This window comes from Vitis vinifera, chromosome 13, assembly GCF_030704535.1.
Source record: "Vitis vinifera cultivar Pinot Noir 40024 chromosome 13, ASM3070453v1".
In the NCBI taxonomy this organism is placed as follows: Eukaryota; Viridiplantae; Streptophyta; class Magnoliopsida; order Vitales; family Vitaceae; genus Vitis; species Vitis vinifera.
In genome coordinates, this window is record NC_081817.1 from 15787133 (window position 1) to 15801773 (window position 14641).

The window sequence follows — 14641 nt, forward strand, 5'->3', positions numbered from 1 at the left end:
GAACACACTTCCTTAAGATCACCCAATGGGACATATTGTTTCAATCCCAAGAGGTATCGTGGTGCCTTTATTAAAAATACTTATTGCTACTAATTTCCATCAACGGTGACCCAATACATAGGGAATATATGATTAACTTACGATCTCACCCATAGGTCAAAATCATTGCTAACTTTAGCACAAACTCAATATTCTTTCAAGGTTGAGAGATAACATAATGAAGCAGCTTAGTGAGGTCATGATGTTTTAATAGCCTTAAGTCATGACTCACCGTAGGTCCTATCCAATGTGTTATACACACTAGTGCATTCACCATAGGAAACCCATCCCGATAGCCAAAACCAATTATCTCTCCAATTAGGAGGTAGTACAGTACAACCCTTAATGGGTTGCCTAGACCCATGAGCCGGTTGTGAACAAATCATCTATTTGCAAAGAACTCATGACTTAGATCTTCTATGTAACACATATGCACCTAAGTCACATACAATGCAAAAGACACAGACAAGAATGCTCATAAAGTATAATACATGGAATAAGGATAAATAAAAGTGAAACTGGAACATCATTAAATAAATAATGAATTCCAAATTTATTACATCATGTCATGCTTTTAAGGGCTTCAACATTCCAAATTTGTTCAATCTCTGCAAATGATGAAGATCGACAAGTATTTAAGATAGCGAGAGTCCATTATACGACTCCACTATAACATATCTTTATATATATTAAGGAGTTGTGCATATCATCATCCTCATGGTGAGTCATCCATACAAAGTCATCTTCATTGTGTGTCATCCACACATCATGGTGTAGCTTCACTAGTGCTACTCCACGCATGCCCCCACATCTCTATGCTCCAAGGATGAAAGACCTCTCCAAGAGAGTTCAAGTTGGATTTCTTAAATTGTTGTCTTTTTTTACATAAAAAAAAAATATATGAAGGATAAATTGGAAAGGAAAATGCTTATGTAAAAAGGAAAGTAGATGTTCAAATTAGAAATTTTCCTATTAATATAATATCTTTCTTCGATACCATGTGGAAAGAAAGGAAAGAAACAAAATAGTATTTGGAAAAAGTAAGAAAGAGATATTTTTGAAATAGGAAATTTCCTATTAAAATATTTCTTTGAAAAAAAAAATTCTTAGAAAATGGAAGGTTAAATTTCAAGACCCATCTCGTAGACATTGCAAGGCATGTACGTGAAACATCTTGAAGTGGGGGTGAGACATTTGCGGACATCAAAATTTTTCATGACTTAAATTATCACTAAATTGGTCTTCAAAATTGTGGCTTCTCAATTCAACAAAATTTTGGCTCAACGAGTGATAGGTCGTACACATATTTGACATATGACATATATTCAAAATGTGACACATGAAAAAATTTGGGAGACTACAAAATTTGGTCTTACAAAGAAAATCAAAATTTTCAAAAGGTTTTATAAAATCTCCCTACAAGCCCAAGAAATCATAAAAGAGTGACACACGTGTTCATTGTTTTTCAACAAAGTCATTTGAGAATAAGTTACTTACAAAGAAAACATCTTCATCGTCTATACATGTGATTTTCGTTGTTCAATGAGTTCATTTGGAAACAATCCACTTGTGACCCTCGATTGATCTTCAAAATCAAGAAAACATTTTCACCGTCTTTCAAATTATGATCAAGGCAGAAGAATTAAAGGAAAATATTAAAAATTTTCATTATATTTTCTAAAATGCTAAAATATTATATTTTATTACCACATGCAATGCACATATTTTTAGACTAGTACTCATAAAAATACAACCCTAGAACCATATAACTCGCAAAGTAAAAGAAAAGTATTTATGAGAATTAAAACAAATAAAAGACAAGAAATACTAACAAAAACACACACACACATATTTTTAGACTAGTACTCATATATTTGTTTATATTATATATATATATATATATAATATAAACAAATATATGATTTATAATAATAAAAATTTCCCTTATGAAATTAATGAAGGAAAAATTGTAAGCATAAATATTATATGAGAAATTAATTTCTTAACTATTAAAGATACAAAATAATACAAAACTCCCTATAAAGAATATATCCTAATAAAAAATATAAATAAATTATTTATTATATTGTCAGAAAATATTTTTGGTATAAAAAATGTATAAAATATGAGCCTAAAAACATGGCTTGCTAGCCTAAAAAAGAAATGTTCATTTGCAATAGGAGATTTATACATGTATCCCACCAATTACTTATATATGAAATGTCATGTGAAGGATTCTATCTTATTTCTTTTCAAAAAGGCTCTTAAGGGTATTTTGGGCATTTATGACATATAAGCTTTTCAAATAAGGAAGAGTGGGTTTTCAGTCACTGATTTGAAAAAAATATAGAAAAAAGAACTCAATATTTTATAAATCCATGGACCCTGTATTTAGCGATGCATGCGTTTCCCACTTAAATGACACAACTCGCTTTTTATTTTGAAAAATTGATTTTTTGAAGAGTGTTTGGAGTCACCACTTATTTTTGTTTTATTTTAAAGGGAAAACAAAATAAGAAAGAAAACCCTAAGTGTGACTCCTTATTTGGAAAAGACGGTTTGTGAAAACAGAAATGGGTTTGGGGGTCAGGTTACTTATCGGGAAGGTATAGTAATAAACCGTAACACCCCTCTAAGCCGAAGGTATAGTAATAAACCGTAACACCCCTCTAAGCCCTAAGAATTAGGTCTCAACTGAATAAATTAAAGCAAGTGTAGCAATTGATTGATTAATTGTGGATACCAAATAGTGATCAAGGGTGTGAAAGCAAGACACACATGATAATGAATAAATAGAGAAATATAATCAGATACGAGACATATCTTAGTCACAAGCTGAGTGCTATCATGAGAGACAAGGTTAGTACACAAATACAAAATAACCACATGTATGTCATAGAGTGAGGCAAGCCAATCAAGCATAGCAATCAACGAGGAAATCCCATATGTTGGGCCCCATCAAAGCCCGATTTATTTTAGCATGAATTAACTCCATAAATTTCATTATTTGAAATTATAGAATTATTCATGCTTATTAAAAAAATTATTAAAAATCTAGGAGAATTTGTGAAAGGTGTTTACTGTAAAGAAATTTGGCACCAAATTTTATTAAAAAAATGAAAAAAATATTTAAAATCAAGGAAAAAGAAAGAAAGATGCATGCCTAGTCGAAAATGGTAGCAATTGATTTATTAAAATTGGATTTATTTAAAAAAAAATAAAAATAAAGAATTAAAATTATTTGAAAACAAGATTTTCGAAAATCCAGTTTTTGAAAGCATGCATAAAAATACATGGGTGAGACACGTAGGTTTTAAGAATGGCCCACCAAAGGTGGCCATGCAAGGGATCGTGTGCATTGGTGTTCTAATATGGGATACCAACAATGGAGAGAGCCGAGGTGACTATTGTGGGTCAAGATGGTGCAAATGTCCCTTTCCTCGTAAACCCTTGTATTTCTTTCTGGTAGAAGTTAGTCCCCGAAGCTCCCTGTGCTTGTGGATAGGCTTGCAGATCTAGTTGATTCTTGGGTCGTTTCGGATTGCATTGTGAACAACATCAACCAAGGTTATTTCGTAGTATTTGCAAGTGGAATCCTCATTGATCCAATGAGAGTTGAGAACCTTGAGACCACCTAGCTTCTGTCCAGCACGTTCTTCTGCAACTGAATGCTTGTTGTGTTGAAATTTTAGTTGAGTGACACCTTGGTTTATGGGCTTACCATACGCAATACCCTTCGGGACTAGCCTCTTCCTCATGCTCTTCTTCAATTATCACTGTGTTGTCTTCTCAATTTGCTTCATGTCTACTCGTTAGAAAGACAAAGATACTTGTTGAGAAGGTTACCATGTCTATTCTCTTCAGTTGTTCATGCCCTTGCCCAAACTACCTATGGAATTGAGCTTTAGGAGGAAGACTTATGATACCAGATTCGACAGTATTCTTCACTGAGGATTTTGCCAAGTGGTATCTAGACATCAAGAGGACATTAATGCAGGTTGAACTTTTCTTAGGTATGTTGTGTAACCTTTGAAAGTAGCAACTTCAACTTTGGCTTGGCTTGCATTTGGTGAAGGGTTACCGAAACCTAGCAAGTTCTCTCAACTGAACATTTTAATGATATCTGCTCCACCATTTCAAAAGAAGTAAAATGCATGGGCTCTTCTCAGTATTCCAAATTTCAGATTCAATCACCAAGGGAATGGAAGGAAATAGTTTTCCAAGCTTGGGCTCTTCTCGGTGGGTATGAAAGGTGTGGGTTGTCACTTGATGGAAGGGGTGGTGGAAGGTAGTAAGAGAAGTGGGTATTGAAAGACAGGAGAGGGTAGCAAGATGGACTCAGTTGCTGGTAGTGGGCTGTTTGAGCAGGGTTGTGAATAAGAACTGGGGCAGGAACATGAGTTAAAGCTGGTGCAGGTGTTTCATACTCAAAGGAGGTGCAGCCAACGCTTCGCTTACAACAAATGAGGATTGAACCCCATGGCAATGAAAGCTGCCAATGGAGGTCTTCATGAAACAGTCGGATGAGGTGCCACTAAGATGGTCACGAATCTGAAACCATGCATATTCTCATGACGCAATTGAAACACAACTGATGGAGGTGCTTGCTCAGTCTGGTCACCCGGTTCAATTTTTCTTGGTCATTCCAAATCCACTGTCAAAGATAGTGAGTGTGTTGTTGGTATTGTATGGGACTATGTGGATGAAAAGCTCAGGTTGTGCACCAAGCTTGCCCTTAAGTACTTCTATAACCTTAATGAGATTTCTAGTTTCTGAATTATAGATTCTGGCCACAATTGTCATGACTTGGAGACATTGTAAACACCAGAGCTTTTACAGTCTTGTAAAATGAAGGATCCATAGAATGACATTCATGGTTGTAGAAGGATGATGATGCTATCATGAGGCGTGAATCAAGCAGAAATATGAGCAACACAATAGTCTTTTGGCTCCTGACTTGAAGTCAATATCAAGAAATGAAACAAAACCACTATCAATAACCACAATTGACAGGGCTCTGCTATTTTTCCAATCACCCGGGTCTCAAAGATCAAATCTTAATGAGTCTCATCAAACACTTCATCCAAACGTGCTGAAAACCTCAAAAGGGGCCCAAAGCCTAAGGAATCAAAGCCATATATCTACCATTCTCTGGTAACCCATATTCAACCGACCCCAATTCACTTTTCCCATGAAACAACAATCGCATCAAAGTCACCGAGCCTGCTCTCTTATTCCAAATTTGGGTCCCAAGTTTCAATAGCATTCAGAAGCCCTTATCTATCATAGTCAATTGGTGGTACACATAATGCCATGCACCCAAAATACCCACAGAAAACAGAGGAAGACAACCAAGAAAACAGAGCATGGAGAAAAGAAACAAAAATGAACCAGTGAAAGCCACATTTCATGTTCGTTCAATGGACTCATACTGGTGGAAAAATTACAAACACATTCAAAACAAAAATGCAACTAATATCTCTAGATGCTCCATAGTGAACATGATAAAGAGCTTTACCAGTTTTTCAAGCTAAATCAAGGAAACAAAGAAAGAACCAGCAGCACAGGTGTATGAAAGATGTAGAAATCAACAGAGACATCAAGTAGAATAGTATCCAAAATGAGAAAATTCATAGTTCACAATGAACAAACCTGGAGTATCTCCTCAAGCTAGATTTGCTCATCCACAAGCTCTCCTTCCTTTCAAAAAAACCAACCCAGAAATCTCTACTCCTTGGCTTCTCCTCCTGTTTCTCCCAAGACCAACTCACTCCCTCACAACTTTTTTTTTCTCATCTCCGAATACCTAGCTGATTTCCTCATACCCAAGCTATATCACCCACGCTCCTCCATAACGACTTGCAGAATATTCCTTTCCACGTGTCATTTGCTGATTCTCCGTAAAAGAACACCCCTCCAGCCCACTCTTCTATACCTGCTGCCCAAAACTTCCTAAAAGTCATCAAAATGTGGTCCAAAATACCCCCTACCTATAGACAAAAAATGAGGGTCTACAAAATCATATTTATCTTCATCCATTTAAAAATATTTTAAGATACATATATTTTTTTCCTAACTTAAGTAATTATTTCCTGAAATGACTCTTTTATATATTAATAATATAAATTAATTATTTTTTCAACGTGAGAATTGATTTGAGATTAATAAAATAATAAATTTAAAAATAAAAAATATAATTAAAAAAAAAACTTTAAAGCTAAAAATATCAAAATAAAATATTAAATTTTAATTAATTAAAACGCTCTAATAAAAAATATAAATTTCCATAAAAAAGTTGAAAATACAATTGGAGTAAATATTTTATTTTTAAATTTTTATTTTTTTTATTGTGTTTAATTTTTATGTATTTTAGTTTTAATTGTATTTTTTATTTTTTAAATTTGTTATTTTATTGTTGATGTCAACTAATAAAATTTTTATTTAATTTTATTAAATAAAATGAGAAGATAAGAGGATTTACATAATATGCCATATAAAATCATTATTAACTAGGAGATTAGAAATATTTTATTTATTATTTGAGAATCCTCTAAAATTTTTCCACAATAATTTATATCTCATATATTTATTTGTAAAACACTTTTATCAAATTAAATTTTGGATAATTTTATTTAATATTATCACATAAAAGGGTATTTTATAAAATAATTATTTGAGTTATAAAAAAGTGCGTATATTTGAAAATATTTTTAAATTCTTTTTTCTATATATTTTCAAATTAGATAATCAAAACCCACTTTTACCTTTCAGTATCCTCCATAGCAATTTTATAACTTCTTCTAACTTTTCACACTAATTATGCAAAGTTTAACTCATTTTCTAGAATTTTAAGTTCCATCAAACCGTAAAGCATAATTCTCCGTTTCTTTAAATATAAAATGACCTTGTTTCTTGTTTTTTATTTTTATTTTTATTTTTAAAGGGAGAATTATGCTTTAGGGTTTCATGGCACTGAAAATTTCAGAAAAAGAGTTGAACTTTGCATAATTAGTGTGAAAATTTAGAGAAACTTGTAAAATTACTGTAGAGGATATTTGAAAAGTCTATATGTTATAAATGCCCAAAATACCCTTAAGAGCCTTTTTGAAAAAAATTAAGGTGGAATCCTTGACATGACAATTCATATATAAGTTATTGGTGGGATACATGTTAAATCTTCCATTGCGGAGGAACCTCTCTTTTTTAGACTAGCAAGCCATGTTTTTGGGTCTAAAGTTCATAAAGGGTGTAAAATTCAACTTAAAAGTTAATAAACATTTATAATTGAGTTAAAGGATGTGATTTTTTCATAATACAAAAAATACCCAAAGGATATGAAAATCGTATAAAATGAATTTATATTATTTGATTATGTTGTATCATTTACAATGCACCGTACTTTTTTTTTTCTTTTTCTTTTCTTTAAGCTTTTAATTCTTTAGTGATTTATTTTTTAAAATGATAAAAATAAATAAATAAAACCCATATAGAAAGTAAAATCTTGATTTGAAAAGTTTATTTCAACATATAACCTTAAATTATTTTTCAAAATACAATTTGAGATGAAAATGTTAAAATTATTTTTTAAATGATTTCGATATTATTTTTTATTTCATATAACAACAATATATATAGGATGAAAATTCTAAAATATATAAAAAAAATCTTTAAAAAGTAATTATTGCTCTCTTTCAAATTTATGAAAATTACATTTTAAGAATTCTATTATTAATATTAAATTTTAAGGAAAGTTTTATTAATTACTTTCAACAATGTTACTAAAATGTTATATTATTAATCATAAAATAAAAATAAAAATAAAAATAAATTTAAATGATAGAAAATATTTGTTTTTACTCAAAAATTTAACTTATTCAATTATAAAATATAAAAATTAAATTAAATTAGAAAAATTAAAAATTAAAACTAAAAGTATATTAATATGTCTATTGTGCTTTCCTTTTCCAATTTTTTTTTAATAAAAAGAGAAATGAAAAAAATATTAAAACATTGTTAGAAAAGAAATTAAAAAGGTGAAATAAATGTGATTATTGGAGATAAAAAATGGAAAGTAGAGGAGTAGAGTAAAGAAAAATGGAAAGAATATATAAAAGTCAAAGAATTAGAAGGATGGGATTCATAAAGACATTCACTTTCAAGATTTCTTTTTATGGTATTTTTGTCTTTCTTATTTAATGTCTTTAGCATTAATTATGCTAAAAATGTGCACCTTATATTCATTATCTACTTTAACTAACCCTAAATAGTAATTGTCCTTTAAAGAAATAACTTCGCCTTTAACACAATGGAGAACTATGTAAACATGCCATGTTTACAAAATATGGATAAAAAGAGAACCCAAAAAGTGCATGTTCATAAAAAGTACGTTTTAGAGAAAATAATTATAATTTTATACACTGGAATAGTCCTTACCTTACATTGCCCTAAAATGCCCTTATATGTTAGTCCAACTCACATGATGGCGGCACATTGTTCAACCAGTAAAAGTACTTTAAGCTCAAAACGATATTACTTTAAAATTAAAACAGTGTTACTTTAAGACCAAAACACATATAAGGGTATTTTGGAATAATGCTAAGTGGACACTATTCCATTGCATGAAATAAAAATTATTTCCTTAAGTTTTCTTTTCATTCATATTTTGTAAACCGGACATGTTTACATAATTCCCCCTTAACACAACAAGTGCCAGTGTAATTTTCATAAGTCTAAGGTATTCAAATATAATTTTCAAATACCTCAAGAGGCTTGTGTAATTTTAGCAAAATTCACATACTAATTCACCTACTCACAAACTTGCATTATTGATTTTAGAAAGGCACAAAAACATTTTGTTTATTGAATAATGAGGTTCATGTGTTATATTAATACAAGTAAGGATATCAATACAATCATTGGCATGTATTTTATTTACATAAACACAAACATGTGATAGTTTTCAACTAAAAAAGAAAGTTGTCTTCTAATGATGTACTTTTCACACACTTATCTACAAACAAGTGGGATTTGAATAGCTTCCTATGTTTATATATTTTATTTATAAGTAAAACTACTTAAGAAAATAGACATGAAGCTAAAGCGATTATGCTTTGCTTACCGTATCCAAAATCAGTCACTGAAAATCACAGGCTTAGCAATCTGAATCAAGGGTTCCAAGCTATCCACCGAAAACTTCCGAGCGAACATGAAAGAGTAGGTCGAATTGGAAATCCTCAACTCGTATATAAGCTCCGGCGACACCTCATCCGCACCGTACAAATGGGGGTGGCCATCAAGATTGCCAGTCCAATTAACCCGAGTGAGGGTATAGTGGGTGCAGCCCAGGGGATCTTCCATAGACAAGAATGTAGGAAAGTAATGCTCCTCCGGGTAACAGGTGTGTCTGTTGAAGCACGGTAGGTTGAATTTCCTCCACAATCTTTTCTCTTTCACCACCATCATCGCGTGTCGCCGTGTCAACACAAAGAACTGTGAACCTACCCTGAACTGCTCGAACGGGACCTCCGGCAGCATCGCCGTTTCCCCTCTAGCCACATAACGCTCCTCCAAATTGGGCTCACCGGAGAGGATCTCGATAAAGCTTCGATAGGGGAAGCGGACGGTCTCTGTGAAGAGGGTACGATAAAGAAAGCGGAAGGAATGGAGGGGGATGCAGTGTTGGGACAGCAGAGCGAAGTAGAGGTTCAAGGGGTCGTCAGCGAGGGCGGCAGCAAGAAGCCTCCTCTCAGCTGCAATGAGTGTGGGGGAGGCACGTTTAGTGTGTATGGCAGGGATGGATCGGTTGGCGAAGATTCCACCAGGGGATACGAATGAGGAGGTGGGGTCGGCGTGGATGTAGATGTTGTAGAGATGGGAGTTGCCTTGGAAGAAGAGCTCCCATAGTGGAGCAAAGGAGAGATTAGAGTTGGTGAGGAAGAGGAAGGCGATTTTGGGTTTGGGGTTTGTGCTTCCGGGTCGGGCGATGGCGGATCTCTTGAAGCAGGGGGGATCGATTTGAGCGAGCTTGAGAGTGAGGAATTTAGGGGGAAAGAGGCAGAAAAGAGGGAGACAAAGTAAGAAAGCATAGGAAACTACCAATGGTGTCCGGGATGGCAACATTTTTCAATTGTTCTTCGTACCTAACAAAAATCTCAAAGAAATTTAATGTTAGATTTTTAAAATTTGATACGATGAAAAGCAATAATTATAGCATACTAGATTATATTGATCCAGATTGAGAAGATAAGGGGTGGTCAGTACTTTACCTTTCCTATTTTGTAGCAGAGTGAGTGAGGAAGAAAATGGATTGGGGAGGAAGGTGCAAAGTTGAAAGGGATGAAGCTTTGTCTCTAGAAAATGTGATGGTGGGCCTAGGTGGGTCAATGACTTTAAAACGAGAGTTGAATTCTACTCATTTGCTTCCCTTATCTCTATGATTAATCTTTTGAATATTTTTACAAGTTCATAATCATTTTAAAACAAAACTTCATAAAGTTCAATTAATTAAATTTTTTCATCCTTTACCATGTTATATTTTTGCTATGAATTCAAATATGTTTGTTTGGTAACTGTTTTAAAAAATAATTTTAAAAAATAATTTTTGAAAACTATTTTTTGTTTTTTGTAATACAAAAGTTTATTTGTAAACCTAAAATATTTTTAATAAGTTTTATATATAATATCTTATTTTTAATTATTCTACATATTTATATAATTATTTCTCAAAACAACCTTAAAAAAATAATTGAAAACACTCTACTTTTTGTTTTTAATAATAAAAAAATATAAAATAGTTGTTCGTTGCCAAACATATTTTCTATATTTTTTGTTTTGAAAAACAGAAAACCATTTTAAAAAATAATTCCAAATAAATCCTAATTCCCTCAATCCCAAAATTGCATTATTTGTTTCAAAAATATAGAAAAACATTTTATCTATTGAGTTATGAGGTTCATGTGTTATATTAATGACATTAAGAGTGTGTTTGACAATCATTTTAGGAAACGTTTCTAGCCTTTTTAACATTTGAATGATAAAAAATTTCTAAGTTAGAAACATTTCCTAAAATCACTATCAAACAGACTATAATATAGCTATTGGCATTTGAGTTACATTAATACAATGATATGTTCTATAATTTTTTATTCTTTTATTATTATTTTTTTCCCAAAATAAATACTTGCCCAATGATGTATTTCACCATTTTATCCATTAACACGTTTGACTTGAACAACTTCTAATGTTTTTACTAATTTTCATATTCTTTTTTAATATTCATTTTTTCAAATATTTTAAATTTATGATATTCACATATTCAAACTCATTAATTAGTTAATGACAAACTTATTGTTAATAATCTATATATTACATTGCCTTATGTTATAACTGAAGTAATGAATGTCACCCCATTAATTATAATAAATGTTAATTAAGTATTATTTATGACTTCCATTAATACTCATTAATGGAACCATTAATGTTATTTATGAGTTCCATTAATATTCATTAATGAGAATATTAATGGAAGCCATTTGGAAAGCCTATAAAATGGCTTCCCATCCCCTATAATATGCATCCCAAAGCAAGAAAGAAATTTCTTACTGTCTCTTATTCTCTCTATCTTTCATTCTCTCAACTTTCTCAACCTTTTTATCTGATTCCTTCTTCCTATTATATATTATTATCAAAGTAAGATATATTTTATCTTTATTACTTTATTTGCGTTGCATTTACCCTTAATTTACAACACGTTATCAACACAAATTGCTCTGAAGGTAATTATCGTATCTTAAACTTGAAGTTATTTATATAGAATAAAATTTTACATATCTATATTATTGTTGATTTGTTTTGTTATATATTGTTAAAAGTTATAAACAAATTATTTGATTTTGTTTATATTCAAAGTTATGTCAATGCTATCAATTTATTATAACTGATTCAAATAATATTGTTTTGTCATATACATATAAAGTTATTTGACACTATCGAATCTCACAAAACTCGAATTTGTGGCACTTGACATTTCAAGAAAGAACTATCTATCTTGGATCCTTGATGCTACAAAACATCTTGATGCAATGAATCTTGGAGCTATGATCAAAGAAAGAAATCAAGTATCCCTGCAGGATCACGCAAAAACACTGATTTTCTTTCATCATTATCTCCATGAAGGTTAAAAGAAAAAAAAAAAGAGCTTTTGATAATAAATCACCAGTCTCGTCCAATTAGATCTAAATCATTCCTTGAAGTGAATGCAATATCGTCCCAAACTTGTGGACGTGGACGAGGATGAGGACGTGGTCATGGTCATGGAAGAAATTCCCAATACCATGGTTCTTATAATAATAATTCTCAGAAAAGGAAAGCCTCATTGCACCACCATAAGTGGAATAATATTGAGGCAAAACAAGAAAATGGGAAATGTTTACAAGATAAACTTCCTAAGAACCATGAGAATAATTGTTATAGATGTGATATGAAGGGGCATTGGTTGTGTACCTGTCATACGCTCGAACATTTGGTCTACCTCTACCAAGCATTAATAAAAGCAAAAGGAAAAGAGATAGAGATGAACTTTACCGATAGTGATGGATTGGACCTAACCTACTATGACATTGATTTCTTTGGAGATCCTAGTGAAAAAATAGACCATTTAATAAATGATGAGAAAATTAACATTGATTGATGTTACTTTATATATCAAATATTATTATTTCTTATATTTGCATAAGATTTTCTTTTGTTATTTACATTATGTCTTGTTTTTTTTTTGTTTTTTTATTAGTTATATCTAAAATCCATGTGTTATTTGGTCTCAAGATGAATGAGGATGATGTATGTTTTCGCAGACTGTGCAACCACACACACAATTCTTCGAAATAAAAGATATTTCCTTGAATTGGCATTAATAAAAGCTAATGTAAGTACCATATTTGGTACTGCAAACTTAGTTGAAGGGCTCTAGAAGAGCAAACATAATGCTACCAAATGAAACTAGATTCCATATAAATGATGCTTTATATTCTAACAAATCCAGAAGAAATTTGCTCAGTTTTAAAGATATCCGCAGAAATGGATATAATATTGAAACTATGAATGAAGATAATGTAGAATATCTTTACATTACTTCCATTATATTTGGCAAGAAGCTTATAATGGAAAAACTTTCGGCTTTCTCCTTTAGGTTGTATCATACAACTATAAAGCCTATTGAATCATATGTTCTCATGAACCACAAGTTCAACAACCCAAAAGTTTTTTTCCTTTGGCATGATAGGCTAGGTCACCCAAGGTCTTCAATGATGCATCGAATAATTGAACACTCACATGGGCATCCACTAAAGAACCAGAAGATTCTTTCACCCAATGAATACTCATGTGTTGCTGACTAAACTTCTCTATTGTACCAAAATACTTAGCTTTTTTACGTAGCAACTCTAGTCAAGAAAAAACAAGAAAAAGAGTCACTAAAACTTATGTAGTATTCTAGGTATCGTCCTTAAGGACTGGCTTATGGAAATTGTCAATACTAGAATAAATGAATTGCTTTTGTTTAAATCCGAGAGTGAAAATCAATATGTGAACAATGTGAAACTAAGTAAAAGAAATTAAATTAATAAAAAAAATAATATTGATTTTAAATTCAATTGATTCGAGTTTAAGGTTTTCCACAATCCAACCTAGGGTATAGAAATTAGAGAAAACAAGGGCCTTTTAAGTAATATGATCTTAGGGTTTTAGGATCCTTGGTCGCTTGCGATCAAGTTGAGTTCTATAACTCAAAATTGCATCTGAAACCTAATTTTTCCTTTTTAAAACAGATTCCTAAAACCATTAGATGAATGAGATTGATTACTAGTTTAAGATTTTGGCTTTTTAACCCTTCTTACTCCTTATAGCTTTGTTTTGGGGCAAATAACGATAGGAAAGACGAGGATTACTAATGATCAAGAATTACCAAGAATCACTAGTATCGGGTAATAACCTACCATATCATTCCCTAAACTAACTCACAAGGATAGGATAAAAAATTGATAAATTGTCACCCAACCGATAATTAATCTCATTGTTATAATAATTTACCCATTATCCCTATAGGTTTCCTAAACCTTAGGTTTTCATGCTTCAAGCCCCAAGTTGGCTCTTAGCCTCTCATGGGGGTGATGCCACATTCACAATCCATAATAGGGTAAAAATCCATAATTTGAATAAAAAGAAACTAAAAACAATACATTTAATAAAGAAGAAAAAGAAACCAAACCAAAGTTCTTGTCTTCTTCCACCTTCAATGTCAAACTTTCTGGAAAAAAATCCAAGATCTCTCAAACCTAGAATTGAGAGAGTTTATATAATACCATCAATTACCTAACATGTGACACACTCTCCTTGGCCACTTATTACAAAATAATTTCCTAAAAATGATTAAAAAAATAATAAAATGGTAATTTCTAGTCATGTGGGGTCCACTTAAGGCGGATGGAGTGCCATAGATGCAATTCCTGAGGTAGAGGAGACGAAACATCAAAGTGGCAGTGGGTGAATTCGAAATTGGTATCATTTCGAAGTGGATTTTGAATTCATAAGTTGAATAGATGCAATT

General features: G+C 31.7%; 1 protein-coding gene and 1 long non-coding RNA gene across 2 annotated transcripts; both read right to left on the reverse strand.

Annotated features, from left to right (window-relative positions):
- Positions 1-547: 547 nt before the first annotated feature.
- On the reverse strand, positions 548-5974 carry LOC104881223 (uncharacterized). Its single transcript, XR_787214.3, has 3 exons — positions 5692-5974; positions 1537-1624; positions 548-914 (listed from the first exon to the last, which is right to left on the reverse strand). It is a non-coding gene; the product is annotated as an uncharacterized LOC104881223 (long non-coding RNA).
- Positions 5975-8940: 2966 nt separating this feature from the next.
- On the reverse strand, positions 8941-10407 carry LOC100259437 (glycosyltransferase BC10). The gene is made up of 2 exons (XM_002264985.4): positions 10305-10407; positions 8941-10178 (listed from the first exon to the last, which is right to left on the reverse strand). The coding sequence occupies exon 2, from the start codon at positions 10156-10158 to the stop codon at positions 9169-9171; it is 990 nt and encodes a 329-aa protein (XP_002265021.1). The 5' UTR covers positions 10159-10178; positions 10305-10407; the 3' UTR covers positions 8941-9168.
- Positions 10408-14641: the final 4234 nt, after the last annotated feature.